This window comes from Leptopilina heterotoma, unplaced genomic scaffold (genome assembly GCF_015476425.1).
Source record: "Leptopilina heterotoma isolate Lh14 unplaced genomic scaffold, ASM1547642v1 Lhet_68, whole genome shotgun sequence".
In the NCBI taxonomy this organism is placed as follows: domain Eukaryota; kingdom Metazoa; phylum Arthropoda; class Insecta; order Hymenoptera; family Figitidae; genus Leptopilina; species Leptopilina heterotoma.
This window is the reverse complement of record NW_025111157.1, coordinates 4601052-4616709: the sequence shown is the minus strand read 5'-3', so window position 1 is coordinate 4616709 and position 15658 is coordinate 4601052. Positions and strand designations below refer to the sequence as shown.

The 15658-nt window shown below is 20.4% G+C and overlaps 1 protein-coding gene across 5 annotated transcripts in view; it reads left to right on the top strand.

The window, feature by feature from the left end:
• Nucleotides 1–15658, top strand: part of LOC122510353 (tyrosine-protein kinase Src64B) — a 132094-nt gene that overhangs the window by 106838 nt on the left and 9598 nt on the right. For 3 of the 5 annotated variants that reach the window (XM_043624931.1, XM_043624930.1, XM_043624929.1), the window contains 2 exons: nucleotides 10961–11207; nucleotides 14540–14746. In XM_043624931.1, coding sequence (XP_043480866.1) covers nucleotides 11165–11207; nucleotides 14540–14746 — 250 coding nt within the window. In that variant the 5' untranslated portion in view covers nucleotides 10961–11164. The remainder of the gene's footprint in view (nucleotides 1–10960; nucleotides 11208–14539; nucleotides 14747–15658) is intronic. The other 2 variants (XM_043624933.1, XM_043624932.1) reach the window with 2 other exon arrangements.

The window sequence follows — 15658 nt, the reverse complement described above, 5'->3', positions numbered from 1 at the left end:
TAATTGGGGAAAATTTTGGAAAATAATTGAAATTCTACCTAGAATTTTATTAAAATTTTTGAGAATAATTGAATTTCGGAGAAGAATTGAATTATTTCTAAAGATAATTGAAATTTCAACAAGAATCAATCAATAAGGAAAAATTGACTCAATTCTGGATTTTGGAAAATTTAGAAAAATCAAAGAATTTATGTGCAGACGAAATGGACAACGAAATGATAGAGGAGCGTTTGTAAGTTCACTTAACTTGAAGTATTCGTCGTCTGTCTATTTCCGATATATCGGAAAATGTCACTATATCCTGGCGGAAGTAACACCCAGGGTGTTTCGCCAATCAAAAAGTAATATCAGATATATATTCAGAATAATATCTCTCTCTCACTCTCCTCTTCAACTTTCTCGTAATTCAAGCGAAAGATAATTACCTCTGTCTTTGCTTAATTAATTACGTCTCTCAACTTGTCTCGCCACTCTCCCTTTGTCATTTTATAACGTTTTTCATGCTCCATTATTTCGAATTTTCAAATTTCAAAGAGGAATTAAATTTCCCATGAAATTCGAATAAAATTTAAATTATCAATTAAAAAATTATCATTATTAATTATAAAATTATATTTAATAATTATATAAAGTTAATTTAAGTTAATTTAAATAAAATAATTCGAATAATTGTTATATTAATTTCCCTAAATTCCGAATTGGGAAAATTAAATAGAAATTAAATTTTAATTTTAATTAATGATAGAAAAATAGAAAAAATTTTTTTAAAAATCAATTTTTTTTTGGTAAAAGAACTTTTATATTTGAAAAAAGATTGGTCCTTATATATTCTAGCAGAGATTTAATATTTTTCGAGATGAAAATACTCAAACAGAATATGTTTAAAGAAGTCATGTTTGTATTTCAAGAAGGTCTGCGCGTCCCTGGGACACGATAATATTCGAATACTCCCTAAAAAAGAGTATCTCCTATCGACGAGGGGATTATATGAAAGGGAAGAAGCGGAGCCATAGTCCTAAAAATCATCCCGAAACTCTTGTTGGAAATAAGATCTCTCTATATAATATTATAAATATATACCACCATTCGAAACTTTATCAAGGACAAAGGAATTCCTAAATTTTTTAATTCAATTATTTTTATAAAAAATAAAATTCTTCTTAGAGATTCAATTATTTTTTTTTTAAATTTAATAAATTCTTAAATTATTTTTTTAATTCTTCACAATTTATTATTCAATTATTTTCACAAATAATAACATTTTTTACGAGAATTCAATTATTTGCAAAGAATTAAATAAAATTCTTGGCAAGAATTCAATTATTTTCATAAAATAATAAAATTCTTCTCAGAAATTCAATTCTTTTTTTAAATTAATAAATTCTGAAATTCTTTCTTTAATTCTTTACAATTCAATTATTTTTTTTAAATAAAAAAATGTTTCCCGAGAATTCAATTATTTTAAAGGAATTAAATAAAATTCTTGGCACGAATTAAATTATTTTCATACAAAATAAAATTCTTCTTAATAATTATTTTTAAAAAAATAAAATTCTTCTTAATAATTATTTTTAAAAAAATAAAATTGATAAATTCTGGAACTCTCTCTTTAGATCTTCACAATTATTCAATTATTTTCCAAATAATACAATTTTTCACGATAAGTCAATTTTAAGAAGAATTAAATAAAATTCTTCGCAAAAATTCAATTATTTTTCAATAAATTGGTAAATTCTTCTCAGAAATTCAATTTTTTTTTTTAAATTAATAAATTCTGAAATTCTTTCTTTAATTCTTTACAATTCAATTATTTTTTTAAATAATAAAATTTTCCTCAAGAATTCAATAATTATTTTTCAAAAAATTGAAAAATTCTTCTCAGAAATTCAATTATTTTTTAAGAAAATTTATAAATTCTTTGTGTAATTCATCACAATTATTCAATTATTTTCCTAACTGAGAAAATTGTTCACGAGAATTTAATTATTAAAAAAAAAAAAATTAAATAAAATTCTTCGCATAGATTCAATTATTTTTCAATAAATTGGTAAATTCTTTCTTTAATTCTTCACAATTATTTCCTCAGATAATACAATTTTTCACAAGAATTCAATTATTTAAAACAAATTAATTTGAATTCTTCGCAAAAATTCAATTATTTTCATAAATGATAAAATTCTTCTCCGAAATTCAATTATTTTTAAAAAAATTGATAAATTGATCTCAGAAATTCAATTTTTTTTTTAAAATTGATAAATTCTGAAATTCTTTCTTTAATTCTTCACAATTCAATTATTTTTTTAAATAATAAAATTTTTCTCAAGAATTCAATTATTTTTCAAAAAATTGAAAAATTCTTCTCAGAAATTCAATTATTTTTTAAAAATTTGTAAATTCTTTCTGTAATTCATCACAATTATTCAATTATTTTCCTAAATGATAAAATTGTTCACGAGAATTTAATTATTTAAAAAAAAATTAAATAAAATTCTTCGCAAAGATTCAATTATTTCTGAACAAATTGGTAAATTCTTTCTTTAATTCTTCACAATTATTTCCCCAAATAATACAATTTTTCACGAGAATTCAATTATTTAAAAAAAATTAATTAAATTCTTCGCAAAAATTTAATTATTTTCATAAATAATAAAATTCTTTTCCCAAATTCAATTATTTTTCAAAAAATTGATAAATTCTTGAATTCTTTTTTTTATTCTTTACAATTATTCAATTATTTTTCTAAAAAATAAAATTTTTCACGATAAGTCAATTATTAAAAAAGAATTAAATAAAATTCTTCGCAAAAATTCAATTATTTTTCAATAAATTGGAAAATTCTTCTTAGAAATTCAATTATTTTTTAAAAAAATTTCTAAATTCGTCTCAGAAATTCAATTATTTTTTTTTAAATTAGTAAATTTTTTTTGTAATTTTTCACAATTATTCAATTATTTTCCTAAATAATAAAATTGTTCACGAGAATTCAATTGTTTAAAAAAAAATTAATTAAAATTCTTCGTAAAAATTCAATTATTTTTCAATACTAGCTCCTCCGACGGCCGCAAGCGGCCGTCTACGGTGCTAGTTTTTATATGTCCATTGTCCAAGTCCATTATTTCATTAATAATAATATTCAAATTTTTTCAGTTAATAATTTGCTTATTTATATTTGAAATGTTGACGTTTTTTTGACAATGCAAAATAAGATTCATTATGAGTACTTTCTCTTAACAAAAATAAAATTTATATATTCGCGCTCTTTTTAAATAACATACGACTGCAGCGCCACCTTCACATGTACAAAGAATTTTAAAAACACCCTTCTATTAAGATTTTACATTCTCATTGCCCATTCTTTACTTCGATACTTTTCGATACATTCGACTTTTCCACTCCATGTCTTTTTTAAGAAAGGATACTGGTAAATTTTTTCTTTAATTCTTTACAATTTATTTACCAACTAATACAATTTTTCACGCGATAATTCAATTATTTAAAAAGTTAAATAAAATTCTTCGCAAAGATTCAATTATTTTTCAATAAATTGGTAAATTCTTTCTTTAATTCTTCACAATTATTTCCCCAAATAATACAATTTTTCACGAGAATTCAATTATTTAAAAAAAATTAATTAAATTCTTCGCAAAAATTTAATTATTTTCATAAATAATAAAATTCTTTTCCCAAATTCAATTATTTTTCAAAAAATTGATAAATTCTTGAATTCTTTTTTTTATTCTTTACAATTATTCAATTATTTTTCTAAAAAATAAAATTTTTCACGATAAGTCAATTATTAAAAAAGAATTAAATAAAATTCTTCGCAAAAATTCAATTATTTTTCAATAAATTGGAAAATTCTTCTTAGAAATTCAATTATTTTTTAAAAAAATTTCTAAATTCGTCTCAGAAATTCAATTATTTTTTTTTAAATTAGTAAATTTTTTTTGTAATTTTTCACAATTATTCAATTATTTTCCTAAATAATAAAATTGTTCACGAGAATTCAATTGTTTAAAAAAAAATTAATTAAAATTCTTCGTAAAAATTCAATTATTTTTCAATACTAGCTCCTCCGACGGCCGCAAGCGGCCGTCTACGGTGCTAGTTTTTATATGTCCATTGTCCAAGTCCATTATTTCATTAATAATAATATTCAAATTTTTTCAGTTAATAATTTGCTTATTTATATTTGAAATGTTGACGTTTTTTTGACAATGCAAAATAAGATTCATTATGAGTACTTTCTCTTAACAAAAATAAAATTTATATATTCGCGCTCTTTTTAAATAACATACGACTGCAGCGCCACCTTCACATGTACAAAGAATTTTAAAAACACCCTTCTATTAAGATTTTACATTCTCATTGCCCATTCTTTACTTCGATACTTTTCGATACATTCGACTTTTCCACTCCATGTCTTTTTTAAGAAAGGATACTGGTAAATTCTTTCTTTAATTCTTTACAATTTATTTACCAACTAATACAATTTTTCACGCGATAATTCAATTATTTAAAAAGTTAAATAAAATTCTTCGCAAAGATTCAATTATTTTTCAATAAATTGGTAAATTCTTTCTTTAATTCTTCACAATTATTTTCCCAAATAATACAATTTTTCACGAGAATTCAATTATTTAAAAAAAAATTAATTAAATTCTTTGCAAAAATTCAATTATTTTCATAAATGATAAAATTCTTCTCCGAAATTCAATTATTTTTCAAAAAATTGATAAATTCTTGAATTCTTTATTTTATTCTTTACAATTATTCAATTATTTTTCTAAAAAATAAAATTTTTCACGATAAGTCAATTATTAAAAAAGAATTAAATAAAATTCTTCGCAAAAATTCAATTATTTTTCAATAAATTGGAAAATTCTTCTTAGAAATTCAATTATTTTTTAAAAAAATTTCTAAATTCGTCTCAGAAATTCAATTATTTTTTTTTAAATTAGTAAATTTTTTTTGTAATTTTTCACAATTATTCAATTATTTTCCTAAATAATAAAATTGTTCACGAGAATTCAATTGTTTAAAAAAAAATTAATTAAAATTCTTCGTAAAAATTCAATTATTTTTCAATACTAGCTCCTCCGACGGCCGCAAGCGGCCGTCTACGGTGCTAGTTTTTATATGTCCATTGTCCAAGTCCATTATTTCATTAATAATAATATTCAAATTTTTTCAGTTAATAATTTGCTTATTTATATTTGAAATGTTGACGTTTTTTTGACAATGCAAAATAAGATTCATTATGAGTACTTTCTCTTAACAAAAATAAAATTTATATATTCGCGCTCTTTTTAAATAACATACGACTGCAGCGCCACCTTCACATGTACAAAGAATTTTAAAAACACCCTTCTATTAAGATTTTACATTCTCATTGCCCATTCTTTACTTCGATACTTTTCGATACATTCGACTTTTCCACTCCATGTCTTTTTTAAGAAAGGATACTGGTAAATTCTTTCTTTAATTCTTTACAATTTATTTACCAACTAATACAATTTTTCACGCGATAATTCAATTATTTAAAAAGTTAAATAAAATTCTTCGCAAAGATTCAATTATTTTTCAATAAATTGGTAAATTCTTTCTTTAATTCTTCACAATTATTTTCCCAAATAATACAATTTTTCACGAGAATTCAATTATTTAAAAAAAAATTAATTAAATTCTTTGCAAAAATTCAATTATTTTCATAAATGATAAAATTCTTCTCCGAAATTCAATTATTTTTCAAAAAATTGATAAATTCTTGAATTCTTTATTTTATTCTTTACAATTATTCAATTATTTTTCTAAATAATAAAATTTTTCACGATAAGTCAATTATTAAAAAAGAATTAAATAAAATTCTTCACAAAAATTCAATTATTTTTCAATAAATTGGAAAATTCTTCTTAGAAATTCAATTATTTTTTAAAAAAATTTCTAAATTCGTCTCAGAAATTCAATTATTTTTTTTTAAATTAGTAAATTCTTTTTGTAATTTTTCACAATATTATTCAATTATTTTCCTAAATAATAAAATTGTTCACGAGAATTCAATTATTTAAAAAAAATTAATTAAAATTCTTCGTAAAAATTCAATTATTTTTCAATATATTGGTAAATTCTTTCTTTAATTCTTTACAATTTATTTACCAACTAATACAATTTTTCACGCGATAATTCAATTATTTAAAAAAAATTAAATAAAATTCTTCGTAAAAATTCAATTATTATTTTTTGATAAATTGATAAATTCTTCTAAGAAATTAATTTATTTTTTAAAAAATATATATTATTTATTTCTTATTTAAATAGTTGAATTTCAGTTGATCTTTCTAATGAGAATTGATTTAAAAAAGAATATCTGGACACATTTTTTAATTGTTGTCAAACTGTAATAATACTTAAATTTTAACTTTGAAAAATTATTAATTTATTTTCTTAATTCCTGTGAACAATTTAAAGTAAATATTATTTGTTTACTTTTAAAAATTACTTTTAAATACAATTGTATTTTTTAGGATAAAAATATTTAGGAAATAATTGAATTTTTTCCAAAATTTAGAATTAAAATTCTTAGCAGGATTAAAATAAAAATAAATATTTTTTATTAAAATCAGGAAACAATCAGGGAAATACTGAATAAAAATTTTTGTGAATTGACTAAAATAATTCTTTTTTATTCGTTAAAATTAATTTTCAATAGCTTATTTTTTTAAAATAAGCTATTTAAAAGTAAATAGGGTTAAAAATAAATATGACTAAAAATAAATAGGGTTAAAAATAAATAGGATTAAAAATAAAAAGGGTTAAAAATAAATATGCTTAAAAATAAAAAGGGTTAAAAATAAATAAAGTCACAAATAAAATATTTCCCTGGGTAAAAAAATAATTATTTGAAAATAAAATCCCTTTATGTGGTAGAAAAAAATAGTGACTCATACACACACACACACACACACACTCATAGAATTGTTATTGTGCCTCGTGGAGTTTTTTTTATGGTTTTTTCTTCACGCCTGGTGTGTGTTCATAGAAATCAAGTTTTGAAAAAAAAAATAGACGGGGAAGAGAAGAAATTCCCTTTTGACCAGTAAAGGCTCGAAACAAAAGTATTATTCGTGGAATAAAAGCTCTATCAGATAGCGACCACCATGGATATCGACCGACGAGCACCGACGAGTCACTCTATAGTTGTAACTCCTCTCTTTCTCTCTCGGCGATTCGCTTGTATTCACCCACGCACATTCACACTCGCATTCAACAATGAACAACGACGCAGAACTGTCGTTTCATGGGGTTTAGCTTTTAGGGTTGCTTGTTCAAATCCATATCTGTCCTACTTGCCAACCATCAAATTCTACAATTTTTCCCTTTTCACTGGGAAATTTATGTTTTATAAACGATTCAATTAAAAATCCATGTGTCACATGTGCGCCGCTGATTATTTAATGGTGTGAACGCTACTCTTTTGATTCCTAGTAGAGAATTTTTTAAGCTTTGTCGAAAAAAGATTATTTTCTTTTTCCTTGAATGAGAAGAGACTTGTTATAATAATTTACAAAGACTATTTTTACTTTTAAGTTGAATAAATTATTTTTGATGCTAGTAAAAATTATTTCTTTTGGTGTACTTGTAGAATACTTTCTCTATAGAGGAATAATTCAGTATAAAGAATTCAATTATTTTCATAAATAATAAAATTCTTCTCTGAAATTCAATTATTTTTTAAAAAATTGATAAATTGTTGAATTCTTTCTTTAATTCTTCATAATTCAATTATTTTTCCAAATAATAAAATTTTTCTCGAGAATTCTTCGCAAGAATTCAATTATTTTAAAAGAATTAAATTAAATTTTTCGCAAAAATTCAATTATTTTCATAAAAAATAAAATTCATCTCAAAAATTCAATTTTTTTTTAAATTGATAAATTGTGGAATTCTTTCTTTAATTCTTCACAATTCAATTATTTTTTTAAATAATAAAATTTTCCTCGAGAATTCAATTATTTTTCAAAAAATTGAAAAATTCTTCTAAGAAATTCAATTATTTTTTTAAAATATGGGTAAATTCTTTCCGTAATTCTTCACAATTATTCAATTATTTTCCTAAATAATAAAATTTTTCTCGAGAATTCAATTATTTTAAAAGAATTAAATAAAATTTTCCTCGAGAATTAAATTACTTTAAAATAATTAAATAAAATTTTACTCGAGAATTCAATTATTTTCAGAAATAATAAAATTTTTCTCAGAAATTCAATTATTTTTAAAAAAAATTTCTTTCTGTAATTCTTCACAATTATTTAATTATTTTGCTAAATAATACAAATTTTTCTCGAGAATTCAATTATTTAAAAATAATTCAATAAAATTCTTCGCAAAAATTCAATTATTTTTCAATAAATTGGTAAATTCTTCTCAGAAATTCAATTATTTTCTTCAATAAATTAGTAAATTTTTCTCAGAAATTCAATTATTTTCTTCAATAATAAAATTTTTCTCGAGAATTCAATTATTTCCAAAGAATTAAGTAAAATTCTACGCAAGGATACAATTAATTTCATAAATGATAAAATTTTTCTCAGAAATTCAATTATTTTTTAAAAAATTGATAAATTTTTAAATTCCTTCTTTAATTCTTCACAATTATTCAATTATTTTTCCAAATAATAAAATTTTTCACGAGAATTCAATTATTCAAAAAAAATTATTTTAATAAAATTCTACACAAACCTTTAATTATTTTCAAAAAATAATAAAAAATATACAGAAATTCAATTATTTACAATTTTTATGTAAATTTCTTACCCATAATTCAATTCTTTTCGTAAAGTAAAATTCTTTTTAGAAATTCAATTATTTTTTAAAAAGTTGATAAATTCTTGAATTCCTTCTTTTATTGTTGGCAAATATTCAAGTATTTTTGCAAATAATAAAATTTTTCATTTTTAGAAAGAATTGAATTTTGAAAAGTTTTAAATTAAAACCTTGGAAAAACTGAATGTTTCTTACTTTTCAACTAAGAATTCTGTAGAATTATTTTTGTTTAAACGTTCTCGTCAAAATTTTAATTATTATCTTTATAAATAATAAAAAACTTCTAAGGAATTCAATTGTTTTAAAAATTTTAATAAAATTCTTGTCAAAATTTCAATTATCTTTAGAAATAATTAAATTCTTCTCCGCAATTCAATTATTTTCAAAAATTTTAATAAAATTCTTGGCAAAATTTCAATTATTTTCAAAAATTTTACCCAATTCATAAAATAATATAAATTTCCCAGAAATTCAATTTTTCAATTATTCGTCGAAGGAATTCAATTATTTAAAAATTTGTTGATAAAATTCATTATGAGAATTTAATTTGGAGAAGTTACTAATAATTGTAATTTTTAAAAATAATTTAATTTTGAAAAGGTTTCAAATTAAAATCTTTTCAAATCTTAATTTTTCATACTTTTAACTAACAATTTATAGAATTAATTTTTTTTGGAAAAATTCTTGTCAATAAATATTTTTTCAAAATTCAATTATTTTCAAAAATTTTGATAAAATTCTTTACAAAATTTCAATTTGTTCAAAAATTAAAAAAAAATTCTTGTCAAAATTTCAGTTATCTTTATAAATTATAAAAGATTTCTTCGAAATTCAATTATTTTCAAAATTTTTTAATAAAATTCTTCGCAATCATTGAATTATCTTCATAAATATAATAAAATTTTCACAGAGATTCAATTATTTAGGTAAATAATAAAATTCTTTTTAGGAATTCAATTATTTTCACAAATAATAAAACTCATCGCAGAATTTCAATTACTTTTAATACAATTTTAATGGAATTTCTTGAAAAATTTAATTATTCTTAAAAATAATTGTATTCAAATTAAAATTCATCAAAGAAATTCAATTGTTGTAAAAGTCTTCTTATAATTTATTTATTAGAATTTAAATATCATTGTTAATACATTTTTAATTAAATTTCTTGAAAGAATTAAATTATTTTGAAAAATTTCAATGAAATTCTTTTTAACAAAATTTAATTTTTTTTCAAAATAATTTTACTAAAATACTTCGTAGAAATTTAATTAATTTCCAAAATTTATCAAAATTCAATTATTTTCAAAAACTTTTCTAAATTTAATCACATTTTTTTTTACAAAGATTCAATTATTTTTAATATAATTTTAATCTAATTTCTAGAAAAATTAAATTATTCTTACAAATGTTAATATAGAATTCGTCAAAAGAATTTTAATTACCGATTCAAAAATTTGCTGATAAAATTCTTTATGAGAGTTTAATTTTAAAAAATATTCAATTCTTCAATAAGTTATTTATTTTTGTATTTAAATAATTGAATTCTCGTAGTAATAAAAATTGATTCAAAAATGAACTCTAGTTAAAATTTTAGATAATAATTGAATATTAAAAGCAATATGTGAATTTTTAAAAATAATTGAATTTTGAAAAGGTTTCAGATAAAAATTTTTGCAAATTTGAATTTTTCATATTTTTAACTAACAATTTTGTGGAATTAATTTTTTTTGAGAAAGTTTAATTGATTATTTTTTGGATTATTTTAAATTATTTTAAGTTTTTATTTTCTCATATTATATTTAATTGAAGAATTAACGAATAATTGAAATTTCGTAAAATTGAATATTGTAATTCAATGGATTTGAAAATTGTCAAAGATCTTTTTCGAAAATTATTAAAAAATAAACGATTTTAAGAAGAATTTTAGTTGAAAATTCTAATAATTTTATCACTCAATCTATTTTTTTTTTGGTCCGGAAATGGTCCCTAATTTTTTATTTTTGGTCCGTAAAATCCGTATTTTTAAATACTTTCACTGAAAAGTGAGTGATTTTATTGAATGAAAATTTATTGAGATGAAAAATTTGTAACAAGGGATCGTATAATTTGGGTTTTTGATTTATTTGCTCGTTTGCAGGTGCAAGAAAGCGCACAAGTCGGCGTCAACGATGGATAGAATAACGAGGTGGTCTTGAATGGCCATTTGCCAAAAACTTGTGAACCTATACAACGGGCGTCGTTTGAAACGCAACATGGAGACACTTCAGGGAGACGGAAATTCCAGCATAATTCGCGTCTAGACCTAGATTCTGATCGGTCAGCATCCGACAAGGATTCAAAAATGGGCAAGTGTTGCAGTAAGCGGCAGGAGCCTCAACCAATCGGTAAATATTTTTTCCCCCTTTTTTTTTTTATTTTTATCATGTACAGTCGAGACATTTCATTTTCATCGCACCATTTTATTGTTTTTTTGTAAATATTTTATATTATGTATATAATAAAAAAAAATTACCCTGAATCAAATTTAATTCAAATAAATTATATTTGGTTGGAAATAAATTTTTCCCTGGGTGTATGAAATAAAAAAATTGTGTGTACAAAATTGTGAATCTCTTAAAATTTGTTTCTAACTTGGTCGATTTTTTTATATTTTTATTCTCTAATATTCTTCTTAGGGTGTTTTCTATACTTTTCATTATTTTCTGAACACATCTGATTAAATTTGAATTTATATCTTTAGATTCAAAACGTGGAAGTACGCAAAGTTTGGCAGAAACGATTTTTTAAAAAATTTATTTAGAGAAGAAAATTATTCAAAGACTATGAAGAAATTGAAGACGAAAAAAATGTCGATAAGGAAATTGAAACAATTAAAAATTATTTGATACAAATAAAAATTACTTAAAATTGAAACAAATAAAAATTGCTAGAAATTTAATCAATTAAAAATTATTTGATATAGATACAATTAAAAATTGCTTGAAATTTGAACAAATAAAAATCATTTGCTACAATTAAAAATTATTTGAAAAATAATTCAAAATTCCTTGAACTTGAAACAAATAAAAATTACCAACTTAAATTTAATACAATTAAAAATTATTTGAAATTTGAACAAATAAAAATTACGAACTTAAATTTAATACAATTAAAAATTACTTGAAATTGAAAAAATTAAAAATTACTTCAAATTGAAACACATAAAAATTACTTGAAATTGAAACAAATAAAATTTGCCAGAAATTGGAACATTTTTAAAATTATTTGAAATTGAAAGAAATAAAATTCATTTGCTACAATTAAAAATTACTTGAAATTAAAACAAATAAAAATTGCTAGAAATTGAAACAATTAAAAATTACTTGAAATTGAAAGAAAAAAAATCATTGGCTACAATTAAAAATTATTTGATGCAATTTAAAATTACTTGAAATTGAAAAAATTAAAAATTACTTAAAATTGAAACATATAAAAATTACTAGAAATTGAAACAATTGAAAATTATTTGATTCAATTAAAAATTACTTGAAATTGAAATAAGCAATAATCATTTGCAACAATTAAAAATTATTTGATGCAATTGAAATTACTTTTTAGAAAATTACAATTTAAAATTACTTGAAATTGAAAAAATTAAAAATTACTTCAAATTGAAACACATAAAAATTACTAGAAATTAAAACAATTAAAAATTATTTTATGCAATTGAAGATTACTTGAAATAGAAACAAATAAATATTACTAGAAATGGAAACAAAAAAATATTTATACAAATAAAAATTACTTCACATAAATTAAAATTATTTGACAGAAATGAAAATTACTTGAGATTGAAACCAAATTAAAATTACTTAAAATTGAAACAAATAAAAATTACTAGAAATTGAACCAATTAAAAATTACTTGAAATTGATATAAGTAAGTAAAAAAGTAAGTAAAAAAAAAATAAAAAAAAAAAAATATAAAAAAAAATAAAAAATAAAATATAAAAGTAAGTAAAAATCATTTGCTACAATTAAAAATTATTTGATGCAATTAAAAATTACTTGAAATTGAAACAAATCAAAATTACTAGAAATTGAAACAATTAAAAATTATTTGATTTAATTAAAAATTTTTAGAACTTGAAACAAATAAAAATCATTTGCTACAATTAACAATTATTTAATGCAATTAAAATTTATTTGCAATTGAAACAAATAAAAATTGCTAGAAATTGCAACAAATAAAAATTATTTAATACAATTAAAAATTACTTGAAATTTAAACAAAAAAAATCGTTAGCTACAATTTAAAATTATTTGATACAATTAAAAATTGCTAGAAATTGAAACTAAAATTATTTTATACAATTAAAAATTACTTGAAATTGAAACAAATAAAAATTGCTTAAAATGGAAACAAAAATTATAATTATAACACAAATAGAAATTACTTCAAATAAATTAAAATTATTTGACAGAAATAAAAATTACTTCAAATTGAAACCAAATTAAAATTACTTTAAATTGAATAAAAAATTATTTACCGCAAATAAAAATTACTTGAAAAGTTCTCAAGTTGGAGAAATTAAACCACTAATTTATTCCTAAAATCTCTTGATTTGTAATTAAAAAAATAATAAATAAATTTTATATTTTTATTTTTTCTCAGTTAAGTTATTAAAATAGAAGAAAAAAAATTTTCGTTTCTAAATAAATATTGCGTACTTCATAACTTTTTTTAAATTCATATATAACATATAGTTGATAAAATTATTGCTATATTATGACTATAATTTTTTTGAAACGTTGAACTTTACTATTTATAGTAATTTGTAATTGTGATTGGAACATCTTCATTTAAACTGGAAAGCTAGATAATTAGATTTGAAAAATGAGGTCAATTGGTTCTTTAACCTTCGACACTCACGTTAACTCAAAGTTAAAACTTTTTTATCAGATTAGTCAGCAGCGTCTCGTAAATGATACTAGACAGATGCTCAAATAAAATTTAACACAGACTTTTTTCAAAGACTCTTTTTCACTTGAAAAAAAAGGGGGGAAAAACGCACACTAGACTGTTTACTTATACTTTTTATAATCCTTTGGATAAATTTTCTTTTTTCATTTTATTATTTTTTCCTTTTATTTATTTTTTATTATTTTCTTTTCTTATTTTTCTTAATTTAGTATCAATTCATCCAATTCTTTATATTTCACATTTTTTTATTTTTTTGGTAACTTAATTCAAATATATTTTTAATATTTTTAATAATTATTAATAATTCAATATTAGCAATTAATAATTAATAATTAATGCCTAAAAATTAAGAATAATAATTTATTTATTATTATTTTATTATTATTTAGTTACTAGAAAAAATTCTAAAATGAATAATAATAATTTATTTATTATTATTTATTATTTATTATTTAGTTACTAGAAAAAATTCTAAAATGAATAATAATAATTTATTTATTGTTTAACTACTAGAAAAAATTCTAAAAGTAATAATAATGTTAATAGCTAGTAATTAATTAATTAGAAAAAAAAATTTATTTTTTTTTTTCATTTATTTGCAACTTGAACGGTTTTTCAAAAAATAATAAATGATTTGTTTGTATTTTATTTTTTTAAAAGGTAAAGGGACTTAAAAATAGTAATAAAAATAATTAATATAATAAGAAGTGGAAGGAGAAATTAAATTTAATACGAACTTTTTTTTATTTGTAAGAAAATGTGTTTTTAGGGTACAAAAAAGCTGACACTGGGCTAAGTTCAAAGCACAGCAATGGAGGCTCCCTGGACCGATATACTGCCGATCCGAATCAGAGAGGAGTTCAGGCCAGGGCGGATATTATTCGCCCGAGGCCCACACCCTGTAAGCTTCAGATTCCACATCAACCCCGTAAATCAAGCTCGCCTGTCATAGTACCTGCATGTGTGTATTTTTATTTTGTTTGTCTAATTTAATTTACGAGGTTGTATATCTATACCCATATACTACTTATATACAATCTTTCGAAATTTTTACTTCTGCTTTGCCATCATTTTTTATTTTTATTTTTAAATTAAGTTTATTAGCTTTTGGTAATTCATTTTTTAGAAAGAAAATTTTATTTAAGAACGGAAAAAAATTTTTACCCGGAACAATTAAAAATTTTGCTAAAATAGCGAAATTTTTAGTTGTTCCAGGCAGAAATTTTTTTTTAGTTAAGACTTTCGCTATTTTAAAAAAAATTTTTTTGCTGACGAAAAACTGACTTGAAATTGAAATTATTGAAAATTTTTTTAAACAATGCAAAATTTACTTGATAGAATGAAAAGTTACTTGAAAATGAAGCAAATAAAAATTACTTGAAATAAAAAAAATTACTTGAAATTGAAACAATTAAAAATTATTTGATACAATTAAAAATTACTTGAAATTAAAACAAATTAAAATTGCTAGAAATTGAAATAAAAATTATATAATACAAATAAAAATTACTTCAGTTAAATAAAAATTATTTGAAACAAATATAAATTACTTGAAATTGGAACAAATAAAAATTATTTAATACAATTAAAAATTTCTTGATAAAATTAAAAATGACTTGAAATTGAAATTATTAAAAATTAGTTATTAATACAATTTTTGATACAATTCAAAATTTACTTGATAGAATGAAAAGTTACTTGACATTGAAGCAAATAAAAATTACTTGAAATTGAAACAATTAAAAATTATTTGATACAATTAAAAATTACTTGATAAAATTAAAAATTATTTGAAATTGAAGCAAATAAAAATGACTTGATATTGAAACAAATAAAAATTACTTAATTAATTATTAAATTTACTTAAATCAAA